At 34.8% G+C, this 19,694-nt stretch overlaps 1 protein-coding gene across 6 annotated transcripts in view; it reads right to left on the bottom strand.

The window, feature by feature from the left end:
* Positions 1–19,694, bottom strand: part of GRIK2 (glutamate ionotropic receptor kainate type subunit 2) — a 349,533-nt gene that overhangs the window by 189,694 nt on the left and 140,145 nt on the right. For all 6 annotated transcript variants that reach the window (XM_048935183.1, XM_048935181.1, XM_048935184.1 and 3 more), the window contains one exon: positions 18,287–18,460. In XM_048935183.1, the coding sequence (XP_048791140.1) occupies positions 18,287–18,460 (174 nt within the window). The remainder of the gene's footprint in view (positions 1–18,286; positions 18,461–19,694) is intronic.

The raw sequence follows: 19,694 nt of genomic DNA, 5'->3' as shown, positions 1-19,694 counted from the left end.
TTACTGTTTTTGTATTTATATTATTACATATAGGAAAGAATTTTCATTCTTCTCTGAACAATATTTATCATCTGAAACCTATTTACATATGTTTTAGCTATGCATAGTGATAAGTATCAATGCATTGAAAACATAAAACATTTAATTATACAAGACTTTTGTCCAAAACAGAGGGTTGAAACATTTATTGCTGAGTAAGAAAGATAATGTTTTAGGTTAAACCCACAAGTACCATGACATTAAAATTTCATTATTTTGAAGAGTTCTGTCAGGCCTCTAGCTTTAATTTTCCAGTGTTCATAACAATGACCAAAACCAACCAGCCTACTAAAAAAATCCTCTGTTAGTACTTCTTCTGTTAGATATCCTCATTATATTTAGACAAAAAAATTACTCAAGTTTTTGTGTAGTAGCTTTGTGCAGTGTCTTAAGAAGGGTTGTCTTTGCAAGTGCATAACTGACACCAACAAGAAATCTCTGCTTTAGCGTTCATAATGAAATAAACAAATTAAAATTCTACAGATGAATAATACATATGCTATACCAAAGCCATAAAAGTACCAGCCAATCACCCTTTCCATAGAATCATAGAATCCTCTAGGTTGGAAATGACCTTCAATATCACCAAGTCCAACAATCAATGAAAAGATCATTCAAGATTCAGGAATTGTTGACATCTGCACCTAGACTTGTTACTAAAAAGGCAAGTAGTTTTTTGGTTTGTTTGTTTGTTTGTTTTATAGTGGCTGGACATATTATACAAAAGTGATTTCAGAAATAAATAAATAAATAAATACTGGCCAGATGTGACCACACAGCTCCAGTTCTAGTAGATCTCAATAATTGATAATTGCCCTCCAGAAACCCACAATTCCTTAAGTTTCCTTGCTGAAATTGTTCCATCAAATCTCAACTTTTTTGCAAGTGTGCTTCTCACAAGTATAGGGTAAAAACTGAAAGCATGCATACACCTTAATTTTGTAAAAATTGACCCAAAATATTTATATACATATTTACATACAAAAATGAATGTCTACAAATAAATCATCACCAAGCTTCACATTTTTGCTAAAGCATATATATTACATTTTAAAATGTATGCTTCAAATTGGGAAAGTAATCCTAATACAAAGTATATGGCAGCTGTCAAGAAGAGACAAGAACAGATCCTTATAAATGAAGGAATGTTGAAATCTAGCACAAATGCTCAGCTTAGACAGTGCTAACTTGCCTGTATTTTCTACTGTTTTTAAGCTTAGGGGGTTTTATACTGAGTTGAAAAGGACCATAATGATCATCTAGTTTCAACTCTCTGGCTATGGGCAGGGTTGCCAACCACTAGACCAGGCTGCTCAAAGTCACATCCAGCCTTGGATGGAAAGAAGGAAAAAGAAACAGCAGTGGAAAGGTAATATGCTAGAAAAGGAGACTCCATTTTTTTTAGATGTGATGCAAGGACAGAGGTCTCACAAGTATGAAAATCCTGATGAAAAGAAGGAAAGAAAAGTGGCCTAACTGAATACCCCACCAGGGAAATGGCTGCCTCATCAGTCTGGACTCTCTGAGAATTCACACAAAGAAGATGCCCTAGCTGTTTAAAAAACAATTCAGTGACAACTGTTGCTTACGCACTACACACTACTTAATCTCTTAGGGACACAAATTGGTAGGAAAAAAGGCTTCCTTACTGCTACTGCTCAAATTTCTATTTATGTTATCGTAACAATGGAATGAAATCAAAATCAATCTTGCAGCCAGGTTCACACTACTGGCAGCAATAGTATATCCACTGTATTACTTAAGGGCCAGCTCTTAATGGTCTAAGCAGAAGATAAGAAATAGAGCAATTTTCTACGTTATTTTTGGAATTCAGAAGCACATCTAGGTATTACCAGAAGTACCATGGTTAATAAAATCTAAAACTTGCTGTAGGGCAAAGAAAGTTCAGCTAATGCAAAATTCAAGCTGTGAGTATATATTGTGACAAACACACACTAATCAATTCTCTTTGTACTAGAAGCAGTTCTCTGTCTGAACTTCTATCAGTAATTATATAAAATGGTTTTAAAATAGATTTTGCTTTCTGTGTAACATACATTCCTAAATGATAAATTCTGTTTTCAGTTCAAGATGGTCACAAAGTTTTAGGGGCGTTTTTCTGTCGTTATTTTCATTACAGAAAGCATCTTATTCTCCAAGATAATAAAAACATTTTCATGTGTTTTTACAAGTATTTTAAATTCTATACATATTTACTTTACCTAAAATATCTCCACTGAGAAAAAAAATATGTCAGTGAGAATCTATTTTAATATTTTAGCAGAAAAAAAAAAAGAGGTTATTTCTCAGACTTCTTTGGGATTAAACTGTTTGGGAATTTATTCCTATTATTATTATTATTATTATTATCATCATTATCATTATCATCATCATTATCAAAAACATATGAAACTCCTGTGAGATTTTTTTTCTCAATCAGATGAAAGGCATTAGAAACACCTTTTAATAACTGGTGACTGCTGAAAACTCAGACCATCTCTGGATTGCTGTCTACCAGCACCCACTGGGGTGTTTACTGTACCAAACATGACTAGAGAGAATGGCTTCAAGCTGTGCCAGGGGGGATTTAAGCTGGACGTTAAGAAATTACTTTTCTGAAAGAATGGTCAGGCACTGGAATTGGCTGCCGAGGGAGGTGGTGGAGGCACCTACCCTGGGGGTATTCAAGGAATGTTTGGATTTTGTGTTGAGGGATATGGTTTAGTAAGAGCTATTGGTGATAGGTGGATGGTTGGACTGGATGACCTTCTAGGTCTTTTCCAACCTTGGTGTTTCTGTGATTCTGTGAAACAAAACAATGTTGCTAAAAAGCAAAACCACTATAGGAAGTAACTACTGTTAACTAGTCTGCTGCTCCTAGCTGACAATCCATCAGGAGAGAAAGAGGAATAAACTCAGACGGGTTTATTCCTCAATCTTCTCTCTTCCTCATTAGAAACATCTGCTTTTCATTTATTTTTTAAACTATTCCAAATTCTCTGTAGAGAATAGGGATCAGAAGAAAAAGCAATTATTAGCAATGTATGTATTTAATTGCCAAACTTGCTGAAATTGAATTCTCCAAGGAGGAATACTATATTTTCTATGTGTTTTCATTTTTAGTTCTTTTGTCCAAGATCAAGAAGTATGACTTGTGCAATACACTGAGGGAATGCTTGCTACTCAAAGCTATCAGTATTCTAAGTAATTTCTGAAATACCAGCTTGTTGAAAAGAGAAAAAACAAGTCATCTCAGTTTCCTAAGCACCATCTTATTTAAAAATCAATAAGCAATCATAATGCCTATGAGAAAGCAAGTAAGTAACCCCTCCTCCCCTCAGAATGAAGATTCATCTCACAGATAAAGTAGTTTTATAAAGAAATTATAATTAATTATTTAGTTGGGGATTTTTCATCAAGTCACTGTGAAAACACACCTTTCAGTTCAGCATCCTGGATCCGATATAATGGGTATTTAATTGAAACCATTCCATGAATGATTGTTACATAATGGCCATTATAATTGCAAATGATTTTATTTTTCCACACATTATTTGCATTTATCAGAATGACATATAAATAATGTATCTATCAATCATCTATGACCCAGTTATTTCCATTTTTAAAAATTTTTGATTTTATCAAAATTATCATTCTGTGATTCTGTGATTTTCTTCAAAAGAAAATCCCCCCCAAAAATGTAAGAATATGATCATAGAGCTAGCAATGATGTAGCTGAAGATTTATTTCTAATAATGTCTCTTGCTTACTATTTTACTCAGTGATCTTCTAGCGCCTCAAAAAATCATTGAATTAAGAATATCTGGCCCAGCATAGAAAACACTATGCTAGAATCTACTCAAGCTATTTAATTACATTTATAAGTAGATATGGCCTAAAACCAGAATTAAATATTATTATCAAAAAATAAAAAAAAAAATAAAAATGAGACAAGTACAAGAGACAATAAATGAGTCAATAATTTCAGCAAGTTTATAAACCTGAGATAGCTACACAACCCAAGTGTTGGACAGAAAAAACTACGGGAACACATGCAGATTATACCTTCTTTTATTCTATCATTATATAATATGAGACCATGCTTTAATTTTGCTTTAGTGAAAAACTCACAGTCAATAAAGGAACTGCACACCTGCTATTTTTTGTTCTCAGTATCCAGTTTACATCTCTTGTTGTCAGCAACTGCGAGACCCCCCCAAGGTCATTTGGTCCTGGCCTGGTTTTAGGTCAGTACCGTAGGAGGCAATGCAACAATCTCTAAACAAATTAGAAGGTAAACGCAGAATCATAAAATACCCAGAGTTAGAAGGGTTACATAAGAATCATCATATCCAACTCTGGGCTCCTCACAGGGCCACCCAAAAAACAGATATCTGACAGTACTGTCCAGATTTTTCTCAATTTCAGCAAACTCTGTGCCTTGACCACTGTCCTGGGGAGACTATTCCAGTGTCTGATAACCCTCTTGGCGATGAAACTTTTCCTAACACCCTTCTTGACTCTCCACTGATACAGCTCCATTTGCAGTTCCCATTCCTGATACTGTCATCAGAGAGCAGAAATTAGCACTGCCCCTCTGTGCACCTCATAAGGAGCCTTTCACCATATTTGTAACCCTTTGGAAGATCTCTGCTAGTTTTCTTTCTGTTTTTAATAGATTTTTGTACTCTGGAGCCCAAAATTGCACACGGTAGTTAAGGTGATGCTGCACCAGTGTAGGGAACGCCAGTACAGTGTAGAGAAATGTATACTCCCAAGCAACAGAACTGAAATTATTTGGACCAGAAAAGAATATATACCTCATATTTCTAGAAGTACTTTGTACTTTACCACTCTCCCCCTTTGATTTTTATCACATAACGTTATGTACGTGTAATCTTGTTTTATTAAATTTTAACATGTAGTGTATCTACTAATGCTTAATTTTTGAAAGACCGTTTCTCACATATTACACATAATTCTGAAAACCTTACGTACTAAATCATAATTTCCTCAGATACAATCATTCCAATTTTAATACAAAATTTCAATTAGAGATTTATGAGTAGGTTTTATAAAGAAATAAGGAGAGCAAGTTCAGTATAGCGTACAGATAATCTTCTGCAGTCACCCTGGGCAACATCTACTTTGCTGTATTGTTTGATACCTGCAGAATATTTATGTCTTTCATGAATGATAGAAATTTTTTGCAGAACAGAAATTCCTAGAAAAACATTTTCTTATTGAAGTAGAGAGAAAAAAAAATAAAAGCTGTAGTTAGTACCAGAGGGGGAAAAAAAAAAAAAAAAAAAAAAAAAAGAAAGAAAAACAACAAAACTCTAAATAAGATTTTTTTTCTGGAAATATTACAGCTGTTCTCAGTATAATTATTAATAATTTTTACCAAGCATCAGTAAGATCATTAATGTGTTGAATTTTCTAAATGCTTAATAATTGATCACCAAAAATTATGGAGAATTGTAGAGCAGAGCCATATCAAAGAACTGTACACCAGATTACCAGGAAATATTAAATGTTTGAAGACACAAATAGACACCACAAACAGAACTGAAGGTAAGATGGTATGTACACTTATTCAGCAAAACTGAATAAAATCTGTCTTATGACAGATCAGCAAGTTTGCTGGTAACATGAAGTTGTGTGATATGGTAGATACAAGAGAAAGATGCGATGCCATCCAGAAGGATCTCATTATACTTCAAAGATGTACCCTTGTGAACCTAACAATGTTCAACAGTGCAAAATGCTAGGTTTTGAACTTGGGTCAGGGTAACCCCAGATATGCATACAAACTGGGAGAAGTACTCTGAGTGTAGCCTTGCTGAGAAGGACTTAAGGGTTTGATTTGATTAAAAGCTTTATATGAGCCAGCAGTGCTCACTTGCAGCCTAGAAGACCCATGGTATCCTGGGCTGCAACAAAAGAGGGGTGGCCAGCAGGGCAAGGGAAGTGATTGTACTTAGATCATTCTAGTGTCTGGCAACAATGACTGTGCCAGTGGGCTTGGAACTTGATGATCCTTGAGGTTCCTTCCAACCCAAGTCATTCTGTGATATGATTCAATGACATAATCTAATCAGGCGCACTAGAAAAAAAATCCAGTTGAGATCAGTAATTTAACTTAAATTGAAAAATATAATATTTTAATGAATGAAATATTTTGATTCATTAAACAACTGTCTTTTCAAGACTTGTCAAAACAGATTGAGCTTGATTATGAAACAAAAATAAATACCGTAGCTATCATGGTGGAGATGATGACTAATATCTGTCTTGTCCAGACAATGAAAAAACATTCTGAAAGAACAATATCACAATAAATTAGTCCATGGAGATTTAGCAACCAGCTTCTGCAGGGCAGACTCTAGTTAATCTGATAATGCTATGGAACCTCATAAATATTTTTAGTACTTTAGACAATTAGGATCTTACCAAAACAAAATTTCTGAAGCTTTGTCTACTTTTCTGACACACAAAACTACTATCATTTTTCAAGAATTTAGAACTTTTCTCTGACTTCTCTCTGCCTCTGGCAAGAACTACACTGACAGACTACAACATATGAAGAGATAATTCTGTCGAGTTGCACAAAACATGATTAGGTTGATTTGAACAGATACTGCCTGAGCATCTTTACTAAATGGCATAAGAAAGAGTAGGGTGGCACACTTTCAGAGATAGCTATTAATTTTCCTACTCAAGTTCTATACAACTGCATTAATGTCTTCAGAATTTTCTTCAAGTGGTAAAATCTTCATGAGTCCATCAGAATTAAGACAGAACACAATTCTGGAAAAACTGAGACTTCTGATGCCCTGGTATCAGCCTTGAAAACAAAAATATTCTTGTGTTTTAGAGAAAAAAAAGTAAAAGAACAATTAAAAAAAAAAAAAGCTGGTGGGGAGTAGGAGGTGGAGGGAGGGAGAAGTGTATGTCAGAAAGGAATTTTTGCCATTTAAGCACAGTCATTTAAAACAAAAATGTTTACAGTAACTTTTCACAAAATTTAAAGCTCCTAAAGAATAACTTCCCAACATCTTTCACACATCTTAGATTGAACTGAGCTTGGATGGATTGTAATTACCTATCTGTAAAAACCTGAAGTGTATCAAAATTAGGCAACTTTTCAAAATCATCACAACTTACGTAATTCAAAGAAAACTAAATTTTAGCAGTTCTGGAAAGCCAAACATCTCTATAAATGAAGAGACAGGAACACATTATCTCAGGATACCTCTCACTCTTTACAAGCAAGTCACTGGTAAATCTTGCATTATATGTGGTTGGCTAGCTGTTGCTAATTTATATTCCCAGAAAAGTCTGTAAGTATTTTTCTTCAACAGTTATGAAACCTAATGCTCAGATAATAACGATTCTCTCCTTAGCATCTTTAGTGCTTTACCTCCTACTGCTCTACTTATAGACTTTCTCCCTTAATCTTGCTTGTAAATCAATACAGGTCTTTGACATTTCAATTGTAATTACCATCATTAAAGAAATTTCAAACACATCATAGAAAAATTTTGATTCCCAAGCAATTTTGACCAAATTAAAAGGAACATATGCTAAAATCCACAAGATAAAGAAAAGCAAACTCTAATATATGTAAAAAAATTGAAAACTTGCTTGTAATCATTCCTTCTGGCATCCTCTCCCTTGTCTGATCTTACATACATCAATATATTTTTACTCAGTCATCATTCTTATGATTTTTTTGCCTCAGAGACTGCTAGTAATGGTGTAAAGACTAGCAAACCTCAGAAGTTTTTTCTTGAATTTCAATGTGTCCCAGCTAAACTTCAGTATTTGTACATTTTATTTTACTGTTTCACATTTCATGGTTTCACTTCATTCCTCTCTCATTTACATATTTCAAACCTAACCTGCATTCTTATTTATTTATTTTAGGATGAACACTAAATTGTAATCCCATCTAATCAAATCCAGAGTAACTTCAATAAAATTGACAGGCGCATTTTTAACCTAACAGAGGTGATTTCATTAGATGAACTTTACCTGGGTGTAGAAAAGAACACAAAGTTCACCCTTTTTTTCTCTCCCTCTGTAAAGAAGTTGTAGTCATCAAAACCCACCACAACGTCATTCACTGTTCTATGTCCTCACCCGAAAGATGGAAACAGCACTGACACTAATATATTTACATATGTGCCTTTGTAAATGCTAAAAAGTATTTGGTCAGAACAGCAAGCTGTAACAAAAAACAAAAACAAAAACAAAAAAAAAAAAACAAAAAAACAAAAAAACCAAGCATTAAGTGCAACTTAGCAAAATTACATACAATGCCAGCAATGTGCCCTCACAGCCCAGAAAGTTAACCATATAATGGGCTGCATAAAAAGAACTATGGTCAGTAGGTTGAGGGAGGGAATCTCGCCCCCCACAGTGAGACTTCATCTGCAGTACTGCATACAGATGTAGATGTAGAGTCTTCACTACAAGAAAGACATGGACATGTTGGACAATGTCCAAAGTAGAGCCACAGAAGTGATTCAAGGAATGGAACACCTCCACTGCAAGGTCAGACTGGGAGAGATGGGGCTGTTCAGTCCTGAGAAGAGAAAGCTCTGAAGAGACTTGATAGTATCCTTTCAGTATCTAAAAGGGGGCTATAGTAGAGGAGAGAACAGACTCTTCAGTGTGGTGTGATAGGACAAGGGGAAATGGTTTCAAACTTAGGGTAAATTTAGGTTGGATATAAGGCTGTTTTGTTGTTGTTGTTGTTTTTACACTAAGAATAGTGAAGCACTGGAACAGGTTGCCCAAGATGTGGTGGATGCCCTGTCCCTAGAGACATTCAAGGTCATTATGCACCCAGCTTTGAGCAACTTGATAGAGTTATAGTTGTCCCTGTTCATTGCAGGAGTTGGACTACATTAGCTACTTCCCATTTAAAGGAATCTTCTTTCAAGATCTCCATGTTTAACTGTTTACCTCAAATTTGCTAACATTGCTGTTCCTCATAGATCATCTTTAACTAGGGCTAACTAATTAATCAATGTATAGGCCAAATATGGAAAGATTAGTATACCTTGTGAATTGAAAAGCTGTGGCACATCTAAGCATTTCCTAACCATTGTTTTGTTCAAAGTTCTTAAAACCTAACTATGCCAGACATTCCAATAAATCTTGCCATCCAAGAAAGAAGCCTCTCTTTCAGTGAATATAGACCTCACTTTTTTTTCTTTCAATTTGTAATCATGGAATAAACTTTAGGCTGAGGATATTTGATGCATGAAGTGATATGTTCACATTTCTGTGTTTGAAAAAAGTCAAAAATAAATATATCCACCCTATAGTATATACTCCTATGTACTTGATATTCTCCTGAATTTCTTTTTCACCAAAATAAAAGGAGACCTTAAAATGAAAAAACATTTTCAGGGGCAGAAACAGAATAGAATTATTCACAGAACACAAAACATTTTGAAGATCGAAGATACATCCTCTTTAAAATGTGTTCTATCAATGTAAAAGAACACGAGAACAATCCTCAAATTTAAATACATCACAGCACTTTCCTGTTTGAACAATAGCTACTACATTGGTTTCTATGTAATTTTATGTACATTGTTTTTACAGACATCTACACTAAACTTTAGAATTTATAAATATACAAATATATCACCCAATTAATTCCTTGAGTCTCATCATCTATGTCAGGAGCTCATTCACACTCTGCAATCTACAGATAACAAAACAGTAAAAGCCAACACATTTCTGGGGAATATAAAACACTATTACACTACCAACTAAAAAAATCTGTATCAAATCTACCACTAATCAAAAGGCATGTTTGGGTATGCCAGTTTTCCCTATGGAGTCCAAGATAGTCCAGTCAGGAAGTTTTGCGAATAACACCTTCTAAAAATTTAGTGATACAAGCTGGTGGTCTTCCAGCTGTTCACTTTATGATCCTTGATTCCAACTCTAGATATACACAATGTGATATGGCCTACATAAGATCTGCTACTTCTGGCACCCATATTAACATGAAATATGATTCACAGTGTGCAGAATGCTCAGTAAACTAGGACAAAAACAAGGAGCATTATCACAAAAGGGTTGTTTTTTTTTTCTGTTTAAAGATGAATAGACAAAATTTTCTTTTCAACAATATTGTAGACAAGAACATTACTTCAGATAGAGTTATTTTATTTAGTATGAATCAATCTAATTTGATCTATGAAATTTATATCAGAGTAACTTCTTTGTATTTTAGGCAAATAAAAGACTAAGAAATCCAAAATAGTCTAAGATAAACATCATTTATTATTGACATTAATCTTCAGGTGTAATTTAAGAACTGTGTATGAAGCTTTATATATATATATATATATTAAAAAAACACCTGCACTCTGCAAAATCAATAATTTCAAATATAAACAGTCAGTAGAAAATCCATATGTGAAATAAAACTTTTTGAGAGTGAGTAGCAGTTCATCTTTTACAGAAGCAACAGTGACAACAATCCTATCAGGTGTAGACTATTTGCAAAATGGTATTTTGTGAACTATCATTTATAACAAAAAAAAACTGGACAGGAATTGTCCTCCATACTCAGAAATAACTTGAGATTCTCAGCCTTCTGCCAGAATAAAAGTGTGAAGGAGTGTAACAAAGTAATGTGCATAAAACTGTACCTTTCATATAAGTGAATTCTGAAGACTCATTTAGACTAACTGCTTACTTACTCAAATGCCATCATCCAGTTGACAACAACAGGACTATTGAGAAGCTTTATATTGATTTTTCAACAAGGAAGTGTGTTTAACATTTTGTTGAACTCGTCTCAACATATAGCTCAACAGAGAAAAGGAATACGCAGTACATCCATTGCTACAAATAACAGAAGAAAAATAATAGGATTTTTTTTCATTTTAAATGTTGAGAGAAATTACACGCATAGAATATTCTTTACAAAATAAAACTTTTCCAACAGCATTTCGCGACCAGTCTTGAATAAATGATTCTGTTGCTTTAAAATTTAGACTTTTTTTTTTTTTTTAGTATTTATTTCCAGGACATCACACATCCTCTCATTATTTTAAATAGGGTATCCTATCTCTACTGTTTATATATACTAGATTGATTTTCAGAACTTGGGAAGTGGGAGTATGAAGAGTGCAAAAACGGTGATAATTGAAATATTTATTTTATAACATAATAGTTGATTCTCTTGATTGTATCTAGCACGGTATTTTGGTATCTATTTCCAATGTTGAACGTAGCTTAGGACTGCAATGGCCTCAGATTTCAAAGAAAATACACAGTAACAAAAGCACATCATTTTGTCTCCAGCCTGACATGAAGGTATCCACATGCAGTTTCAGGCTGATGACTGAATATTCCCACAGACTGTTTAATGTATGCGTGCTTGTAACCACTATAGTCCCACTGGACAGTTTAAGACAAAAATATAGTCATTGATACAATCCTAGCTAGAAGTTTGATTAAACTGCCTAAATGCAGGTATATAGCATCATCTGAAATACCATCCGAAATAGTTTTTCATGATGTAACAAAGTAATGAGCATAGAGCTTACCAAAATATGATCAAATTAAACACCTGAATATCCTGAGGCATATTTACATACAATAACAGAACGGCCAGGGTTGGAAGGGACCTTAAGGATCATGAATCTCCAACCCCCCTGCCACACGCAGGGCCACCCACTTTCACATTTAATACTAGACCAGGCTGCCCAGGGCCCCATCCAATCTGGCCTTGAACACCTCCAGGGACAGGGTATCCACAATCTCTCTGGGCAGCCTGTTTCAATACCTCACCACTCTCTCTGTAAACAATTTCCCCCTGATATCCAACCTAGATCTCCCCTCCCTCAACTTAAAGCCATTTCCCCTTGTCCTGCTGTTATCCACCCTTTCAAAGAGTTGATCCCCCTCATGTTTGCAGGCTCCCTTTAGATATTGAAATGCTGCAATGAGGTCACCTTGTAGCCTTCTTTTCTCCAGGCTGAACAAGCCCAGCTCCCTCAGCCTGTCTTCATAGGGAAGGTGCTCCAGTCCCCAGATCATCTGCGTGGCGCTCCTCTAAACCCTCTCCAACAGCTCTCTTTCTTTTTTGTACTGGGGGCTCCACACTTGGATGCAGTATTCCAGCTGGGGCCTCACAAGAGCAGAGTAGAGGGGGACGATGCCCCTGTCCCTGCTGGCCACCCCTCTTCTGATGGAGCCCAGGATACCATTTGCCTTCCAAGCCACAAGGGCACATTGCTGGCTCATGCTAAGTTTTTCATCCATCAGGACCCCCAGGTCCTTCTCTGCAGGGCTGCTCTCAAGGACTGCTCCTTTCAGTCTGTATGGATGCCTGGGATTCCTCCAGCCCAAATGCAAAACTCTGTACTTTGCCATGTTGAACGTCATCAGGTTCACCTGGGCCCACCTTTCCAGCCTGTCGAGGTCCCTCTGAATGGCATCCCTTCCTTCAACCATGTTAACTGCACCACTCAGCTTGGTGTCAGCAAACTTGCTGAGGGCGCACTCGATTCCATCATCGATGTCATTGATAAAGAAGTTAAAGAGCACCGGTGCCAAGACAGACCCCTGGGGGACGCCGCAGTGTGGTGGAAGACCATGTTGAAGGCCTTGCTCAAGTCCAAGTAAATGACATTGGTCGCCTTTCCCTTGTCCACATAGACTTGTACACATTCAGTCTCATGAGGTGGTCTTGGACCTGCTATGTCCTCACAGCGGGGGGGGATTTACCACCCCAGTTCCCCCTCAAGGTTTAGGGATGCAGGGCTCGGGGACATGAGAAGTACTGGAATCCTGGCTGCCAGTGAAGACCAAGGCAAAGAACTCATTCAGTACCTCAGCTTTCTCTTTGTCTGTTGAAGCAAGTTCTCCATTTACATTTACCAAAGGAGGTATACTCACTTTGGCCTGTCTCTTCTGGACAATGTACCTGTACAAAGTCTTCCTACTTTTTTTCACATCCCTTGCCAAGTTCAGTTCTGCCTGTGCCTTGATTTTCCTGATCCCACAGTTGAGACAATTTTCAGTTTCAATGATTTTCAGCAGTCACCACTAGTAGCCATTTTTGCTAGTGATGAACGAGAGCCTGTATGTTGCACTCATAAAAATCTACACGGCCATCCAGAATTTTTCCCGTCTTTCACATCATTGTTGTGAGTGCTAAAATGCACCCCCACCACCACCTCACTGTGCTCACATCCACATCTAATCTCCATAAACACTCAGCAAGCATCAGTGAATATCAAAAGGTGCAATTTTTCAATTACACTCTTTTGCTACACACACACTTCCACGTCAGTTATGTTCTTGTCAGACTGCCTCTCTGCTGCCATCTGTCACATGCCAACAAAATGTAACAGAATATTGGCAGGAAGGTTAAATCTCTACTGCTACACCTCCAATATCCTGCTCTGACCTCATAGGTCAATATAATAAAATAGGAGGCATCATTTTCAGAGCAGACCTTGTACATTACCATATTTAATCACTAAGATAGGTATGCCTGTAGCAAAAGCAAACCAAAGGCTAGTCAAATTAGACATGTACTCTGATTTCCATAGGATCTGGAGTTTACCCTGAACGTATGCTTACTTTTCACTTGAGTGCATATCAACAATAACTAACAGGCAGTGCCACTGTGAAGCTGATAAGCACATAGTAAGGTCTAAATTTCCGGTTCTTTTCACTCCAGAAATTAAATGATTTGCATCGTTCCTTAACTCATGGCTCCACTGCCACCACTGCATGCCCTACAACTGTAAACACAGTGGTTGCTAAGTGGTTCATTCACAGAAATGTGTGCTGATTACTAGCACTCATTGCTTATGCTGCTTTGAACAAGAACATTCTTTACTGATAACAGCAAAGAAACAGAATGAAAGTAATACTACATTTTGTTCACCTTTCCTGAAAATTTACAATAAATACAGTGCATAAATGAATGACAAAAATGAATTTCAAAATTCTTCACTTATGAAAACTGTCTCTGTGGTTTATTGGGCCGCTTTTCTTAGACTTTAAATTTCATACAGTGCAGATACTTCAATATTTCATGAGTAAAGGCACTTAAATTTCTATTTCAAAAAATAAACTGTACTTTCACAAGTCTTACTGACTAAATATGAGCTTGTTCAGGTTGCCCAAGTTCTGACATTTTCCTACTAGTTGTTTCTCTCAAGTACTTTGTGAAGACGTAGCAGGAGAGTTCTAATATGCAAGTATTATATAAGTACTACTATATTTACAAATATCTGCACGTATCAAACACATCGTAGAATTTTATGTCTTCCACAGGATCAGAGCTGCAATTTATTTCTGCTAAATGATACACAACACCTGGACATATCTTTGCTTCAAGGACAGGACTGCAAGTTTCTGAAAGATCTTGTCTCCTAAAATAACAACAAAAACTACAAGCAGGAGTCAAATATTTAATAATGAGATTAATTTTCAAAATATCTGATTTCAAAAAATCACTTAAAATTCCAAAGCAATTATCTTTTCAGCATTTTTATTGCATCATGCTAAATTATTAGTTCACAATGAATGTCCTAGACAGTTCTTTGGAGGGAATGCCCTGCGTATTCTTTTGATCAAGAAAATTTTCTTGATTTTCTTTTCAAAGTAAATTTCTCTGGGAGGCTACACATCAGCTCTTACAAATTTCAAATCTTTATTCTTTATTATTCATGAGGTTGTTTTTTAAATTAGATTAAAATTTCATACACAGAATACTGTGTATGTAAAAATGCTCTATATTTTTGCACTCAGTATTTATCAGCACTCTCAATTTCTATTAAAATTGGCTTTCATATGCTGAGAAATACATTCCATGTTGGAGAGGAACTAAGCTTGAAAAACACATTATGACCAGAAAGGTAAGGAGGAATAATTATTATTTTTAAAAATACAAAAAACAAACATACAACCACACAAGAGAAATAATAATGGAGCACAGCGTTCCATTCTGCACAGCAGCCTACAAGATGTATCAGACCCAAAATATGAGAAAACCCAATGTTGATATTAGCTATAGTATTCTCAAGTACCACAGTGCTTCCCTGTACCTGCCATATACAGCTACTAAAGTGAACATGAAAACATAGAATTAATAATCAGATTAGAATCAAGGACACTCATTCCTACCTAAGATGAAAGCAGATAGCTAAATCAGATGACTACAATAGCAATTAGTAATGAAAACTTCATGTTAATTAAGCAACAGAACCTGTTAGGTCATCTTAATTATGAATGCTAAGTTCTGATTTGAGGCATAAAACACAGTGGGAGATTAATAGTGGCACAGTAGAATTCTGAATTTATATCACTCTATTCACAGTACGCTTGTCTTGAATGGTGACTGTCATACTTAGGTGTAAGAACACAGTTATATTGTTTTATGGTGTTCGTTTTTCCTTCTAAGTATGTTCAGCTTGGACAGACACAATAATAAGTCAGGTAAACCAAATAAAGTTTTTTGTTCCTCTGTACAGTACATTTTATAACAGGACTTCACAAAATATTCACTGCTCATTACTGATAAATTTTTCTATACCAATTTGATTACTATGAATAATTATGCAAGTAAAATATGATGATATGATGTTGGTATGCTAACGAGAGAGTTAAATATGCCTATAGAAAATAGCTTTAAGCCAGTAAACTTTAAAAGTGGGAAATCTATGAATTACTAAAAATAAAATATTAAATTTAATTAAATGTCAGAATTAAATTGACAGTTCTAACTCTGGCATGATGTCTAAGCTGATCTACATATGGTGGAAAGCTTGGAGGAAAAACAACATAACTCAAATACCAACTGAGCATATAAATTCTGTGATCCAAAAGTGACTGATTTTAATACCACTTGAAAGCAATCGCAGTTGCTTGTGGTTTCTACTCAGAGAAATATATACCTTAGGTTTTTATTTGGCAAATTCTCTACCTTCAGATGGTAAAGGGTTTTTTTGTTTTGTTTTTTTTTGTTTGTTTGTTTGTTTTTTTACTCAAACCAAAGCCGTTTTGATACTGTTTTTCTGGATAAACTGCCTCCATTAGCAACCAATGAAAATAAAACAACTTTTCCAGATCAGCCTGTATGACTTTAATAGAGTATTCCTTAGCAGCAATCAATACCTGTGCACAATCTTTAATTCCTCGGTGTATTTCTGACTTAAAATACATATTAACTACAGTGAAATGAAAGTTGAATTTGTCTAACCTAACAACTATTGACAGTCAATAAAATGATTTTATTCCACTGAGTACAGAAAGAACTTTGTGCAAAGAGATCATGACATACATTTATGTCTTCCCAAACTAGCTCTTTTAAAATTCATTTGTTTATACCTTTTCTGCTTCTAAGAGCTAGATCATACCCCTTAAAACTTGTCAAAATTCTTTGCCTTTAAAAACATTTTAAATTCTATTTGCATATCTCAAGTATCTAAAACTAATGTAATCAACTAAAAAAGTAAATGTAATCAAATTACATTTTGATGCTTCACCTCCATAAACAATCTCCATAAAATATTTGTCACAATTAGTATGAATGCTCGGTTCTTGTGGTGACTACAGAAAGCATTCAGAAGTACAAAGAGGGCCCTTAAGGGTCAAGAAAAGAATCCCATATGTTTTTCATGCATTTCTTCATCTTTTTCTATCCTGAGAGAAAGTATTGCTGTAATGTACAGTCTCATGCAGTAACATGCTAGCAATAATAAGCTTCTGCATCACAACACAATCTTTTCTAAGAATGTCACTTTCTTTATAGCACCACAAAAAACAAAGCCATGAGAATTGGCTCCTGGAATTCTATTCCAGTTTTTATCACTCTGTGATTTTACTGCCCACAGCCCAGTGTTTTGATAATGTAACTGCTGCTACTGATCTTGGTAACCATTAAAATGTTTGAGGACTATCAAATTGTGATCAGTGCCTAAAATATACAACTTCAATGAGTGAGATGAATTGCTACAATTTTTTCTTTGAAAAAGATAAAAATCAAGGAATTACAGTATTAATGCAAACAAGAAAGCACAAAACAATGCCTTCAAATCATAGTCAGTAGCTCTACATGAACTACATGCATCCATCAAACATTTCAAGAATTTGGGGGGATGAACTTGCTTATTTGGAATTACTTAGAGAAAAGAACAATTGATCTTTACAGATTCCATAATATAACACTTTAAAAGCGCAGCATAATTAAACTCTTACATAGATTAATCTTAAAATGTTTCCAATTTTTATATTAAATACTACATATAAAGAAAAATAGATGAAAAAAAAATAAACAGGATAATTTTCTAAAAACAAGGCAAAAAGAAAATTAACTTATAAAAATACATATTTTCATTTATTATCTAATATCTATAAAATCTTAAAATCTTATCAGAAACAGCTGTTCACAAAATTACTTGTTACATGGCTCACATAACACAATCTATATAGTTACTATATAACTAACATATCTCTCTTCAAGAATTTTTTTTTTTCAAATGGAATATTAAATGTTTTCTAAAATTCTAAAAAGCAGTAGAATTCTATAAGCAAAGATGTTACAAATCAGAAATCGAGTTATTCCAATTAATTTGAAAATTAAAATAGTTCTAATATAGGATATGTTTCAAATAAATCTATTCCTTTTAGCACCACATTAGATTTAATTCCAACAAATAAATAAAGGCAGAGAGTTACTGAAAACTCAGCAATGAAAGTTTATCTGGATGAAAGTGATTTTCATTTTTGGGAACTGAACAGAGACTGGAGAATAACAGCAGTGAAAGAAAACAAAGATATAAAAACATATTTAAGTCAGTGCATAGAAACTGGAAAAACAAAATTCTTTGTAATTTTTATAAATTATATTTTAAAAAAGAATCAAGCAGAAATGAAACAAAAAACATTATTAAAGAGCAACCTAAATGAATAATAGAAAATATAAAGAAAGAGACTGTGATTTAGCTTCATTTTGGCTGGGATTTGACATGATGCTACACAAATAGTATGTAATTATTTTCACCAATAACATGTTTTCAGCTTGTAGAATATTAAATTAAAACCCCAGTTATTGCCTAAATAATAACCACAATAATATTTGGACCTATGCCTCAAAAAAATTTATAGTCACAGAAATTAAAAATTGAGATGATGGGAGATATATTCACAAGCACATACAAAAAGAGTAGCTAAACACTGATATTCATACCGTCATAAATCCATCCAGCAAACCTGAATCAGGTTTAGGAGGTGCTTGCAATCGCTCCATAGACCACTTTTCAATGATAGATGACACTTGGCTATTTTCCGTGTTTAAAATTCTGAATCCTGTCATATTAACTCCACTATACCGATATGGTTCCACATCTAAGGCAAACAGGTCCTGAAAAAAATAAACATTACATGAATATTTTGATACACTGCATTTTCATCTTTGAGACTGAGATGCAATACTACACTTGCTGTATATATAAGGAAATATGTTCTGCTTATTTGGAGGACTGAACATTTCAGATAACTCAGCCAACCAGCAGTCCAGTTCACAGAAGAAGAGCAACTTCAATTATGATTAATGACTTCTATTTTCTTCTTTTGTTCCAAGATGTCAGAGGCAGATTTTGGTGGTATGGCAATAGAGTCTGAACTTTCACACCAATATTCTATTAAATTTTGTTGGAGTGTAACAGGTGAAATCACAAAGGAAGTCTGACAAAATAGTGTCTGACATGGAAATGCACATGAAAAGGCAAGAGGATTAATTGAAATCCTCCATGTTGGAAAAAAGGCATCCACTGACATATCTCGATACTTGCTGAATGTTTATAGATACCGAACAGTGGATGTTAATACAGTGACATGATGGGTGGTACGCTTTAGCAGTGGAGGCAATGGTGTGAAAGACAAGCTATGTCACGGATGGTCATGCAGGTTTTCATGAGTGCAGCATTCAGACTCTTTTTCATCACTAGCAAAAACGCATAGCAAATGATGGTGAATATTTTGAAAAACAGTGCTTTGTATCTGTGAATTCACTCTATCAAATGGTGGTGTATTCTTTGTATCTGTTGTAGTTTCCACATAAACAAACAGGAGACATTACTTTCTGAGCAGCCTAAGTATTCCTACTCTAATAATAGTTAGAAAAGCTTCAGTAGACATAAATATTATAACTAATCAGTAAACACCTTTTATTTTTTTTTTAATTTTTGGCTTACCAGAAACAGTCTGTTACATGATAAACAGAACAGACTTACTACATTTTCCCTTTGAATGAAAGTTATTTATCTTTAGACCTTTAAATGAGAGGAGGGAAAAAGGAGACTGCACATGGCCTGCAACTTTTGCAGCTTTTGATCACAGCTTAAATTTAACCAAAGTATTCTTCGTATCTACTAATCATGCTTGCAAACACAGACCTATTCTTGATTAGGAATTTCTCTCTACAACTGTGACATTTGCCAATTGATTAAATTTCAATATTTGATGAACAAAATATCCGTGACTCATTTGGTTTAGCTAAGCACATTAAATGAATTTTCATTTGGTTTATTTCTTGGCTTTCCTGTTTCCTTTTAAATAATTTTTTTAAGTGACATAATGAGACATTACTGGCAAGC

Source organism: Lagopus muta, chromosome 2 (assembly GCF_023343835.1).
Source record: "Lagopus muta isolate bLagMut1 chromosome 2, bLagMut1 primary, whole genome shotgun sequence".
NCBI classification, from domain to species: Eukaryota; Metazoa; Chordata; class Aves; order Galliformes; family Phasianidae; genus Lagopus; species Lagopus muta.
The sequence above is the reverse complement of the archived record's forward strand: the minus strand, read 5'-3'. Positions and strand labels throughout refer to the sequence as shown.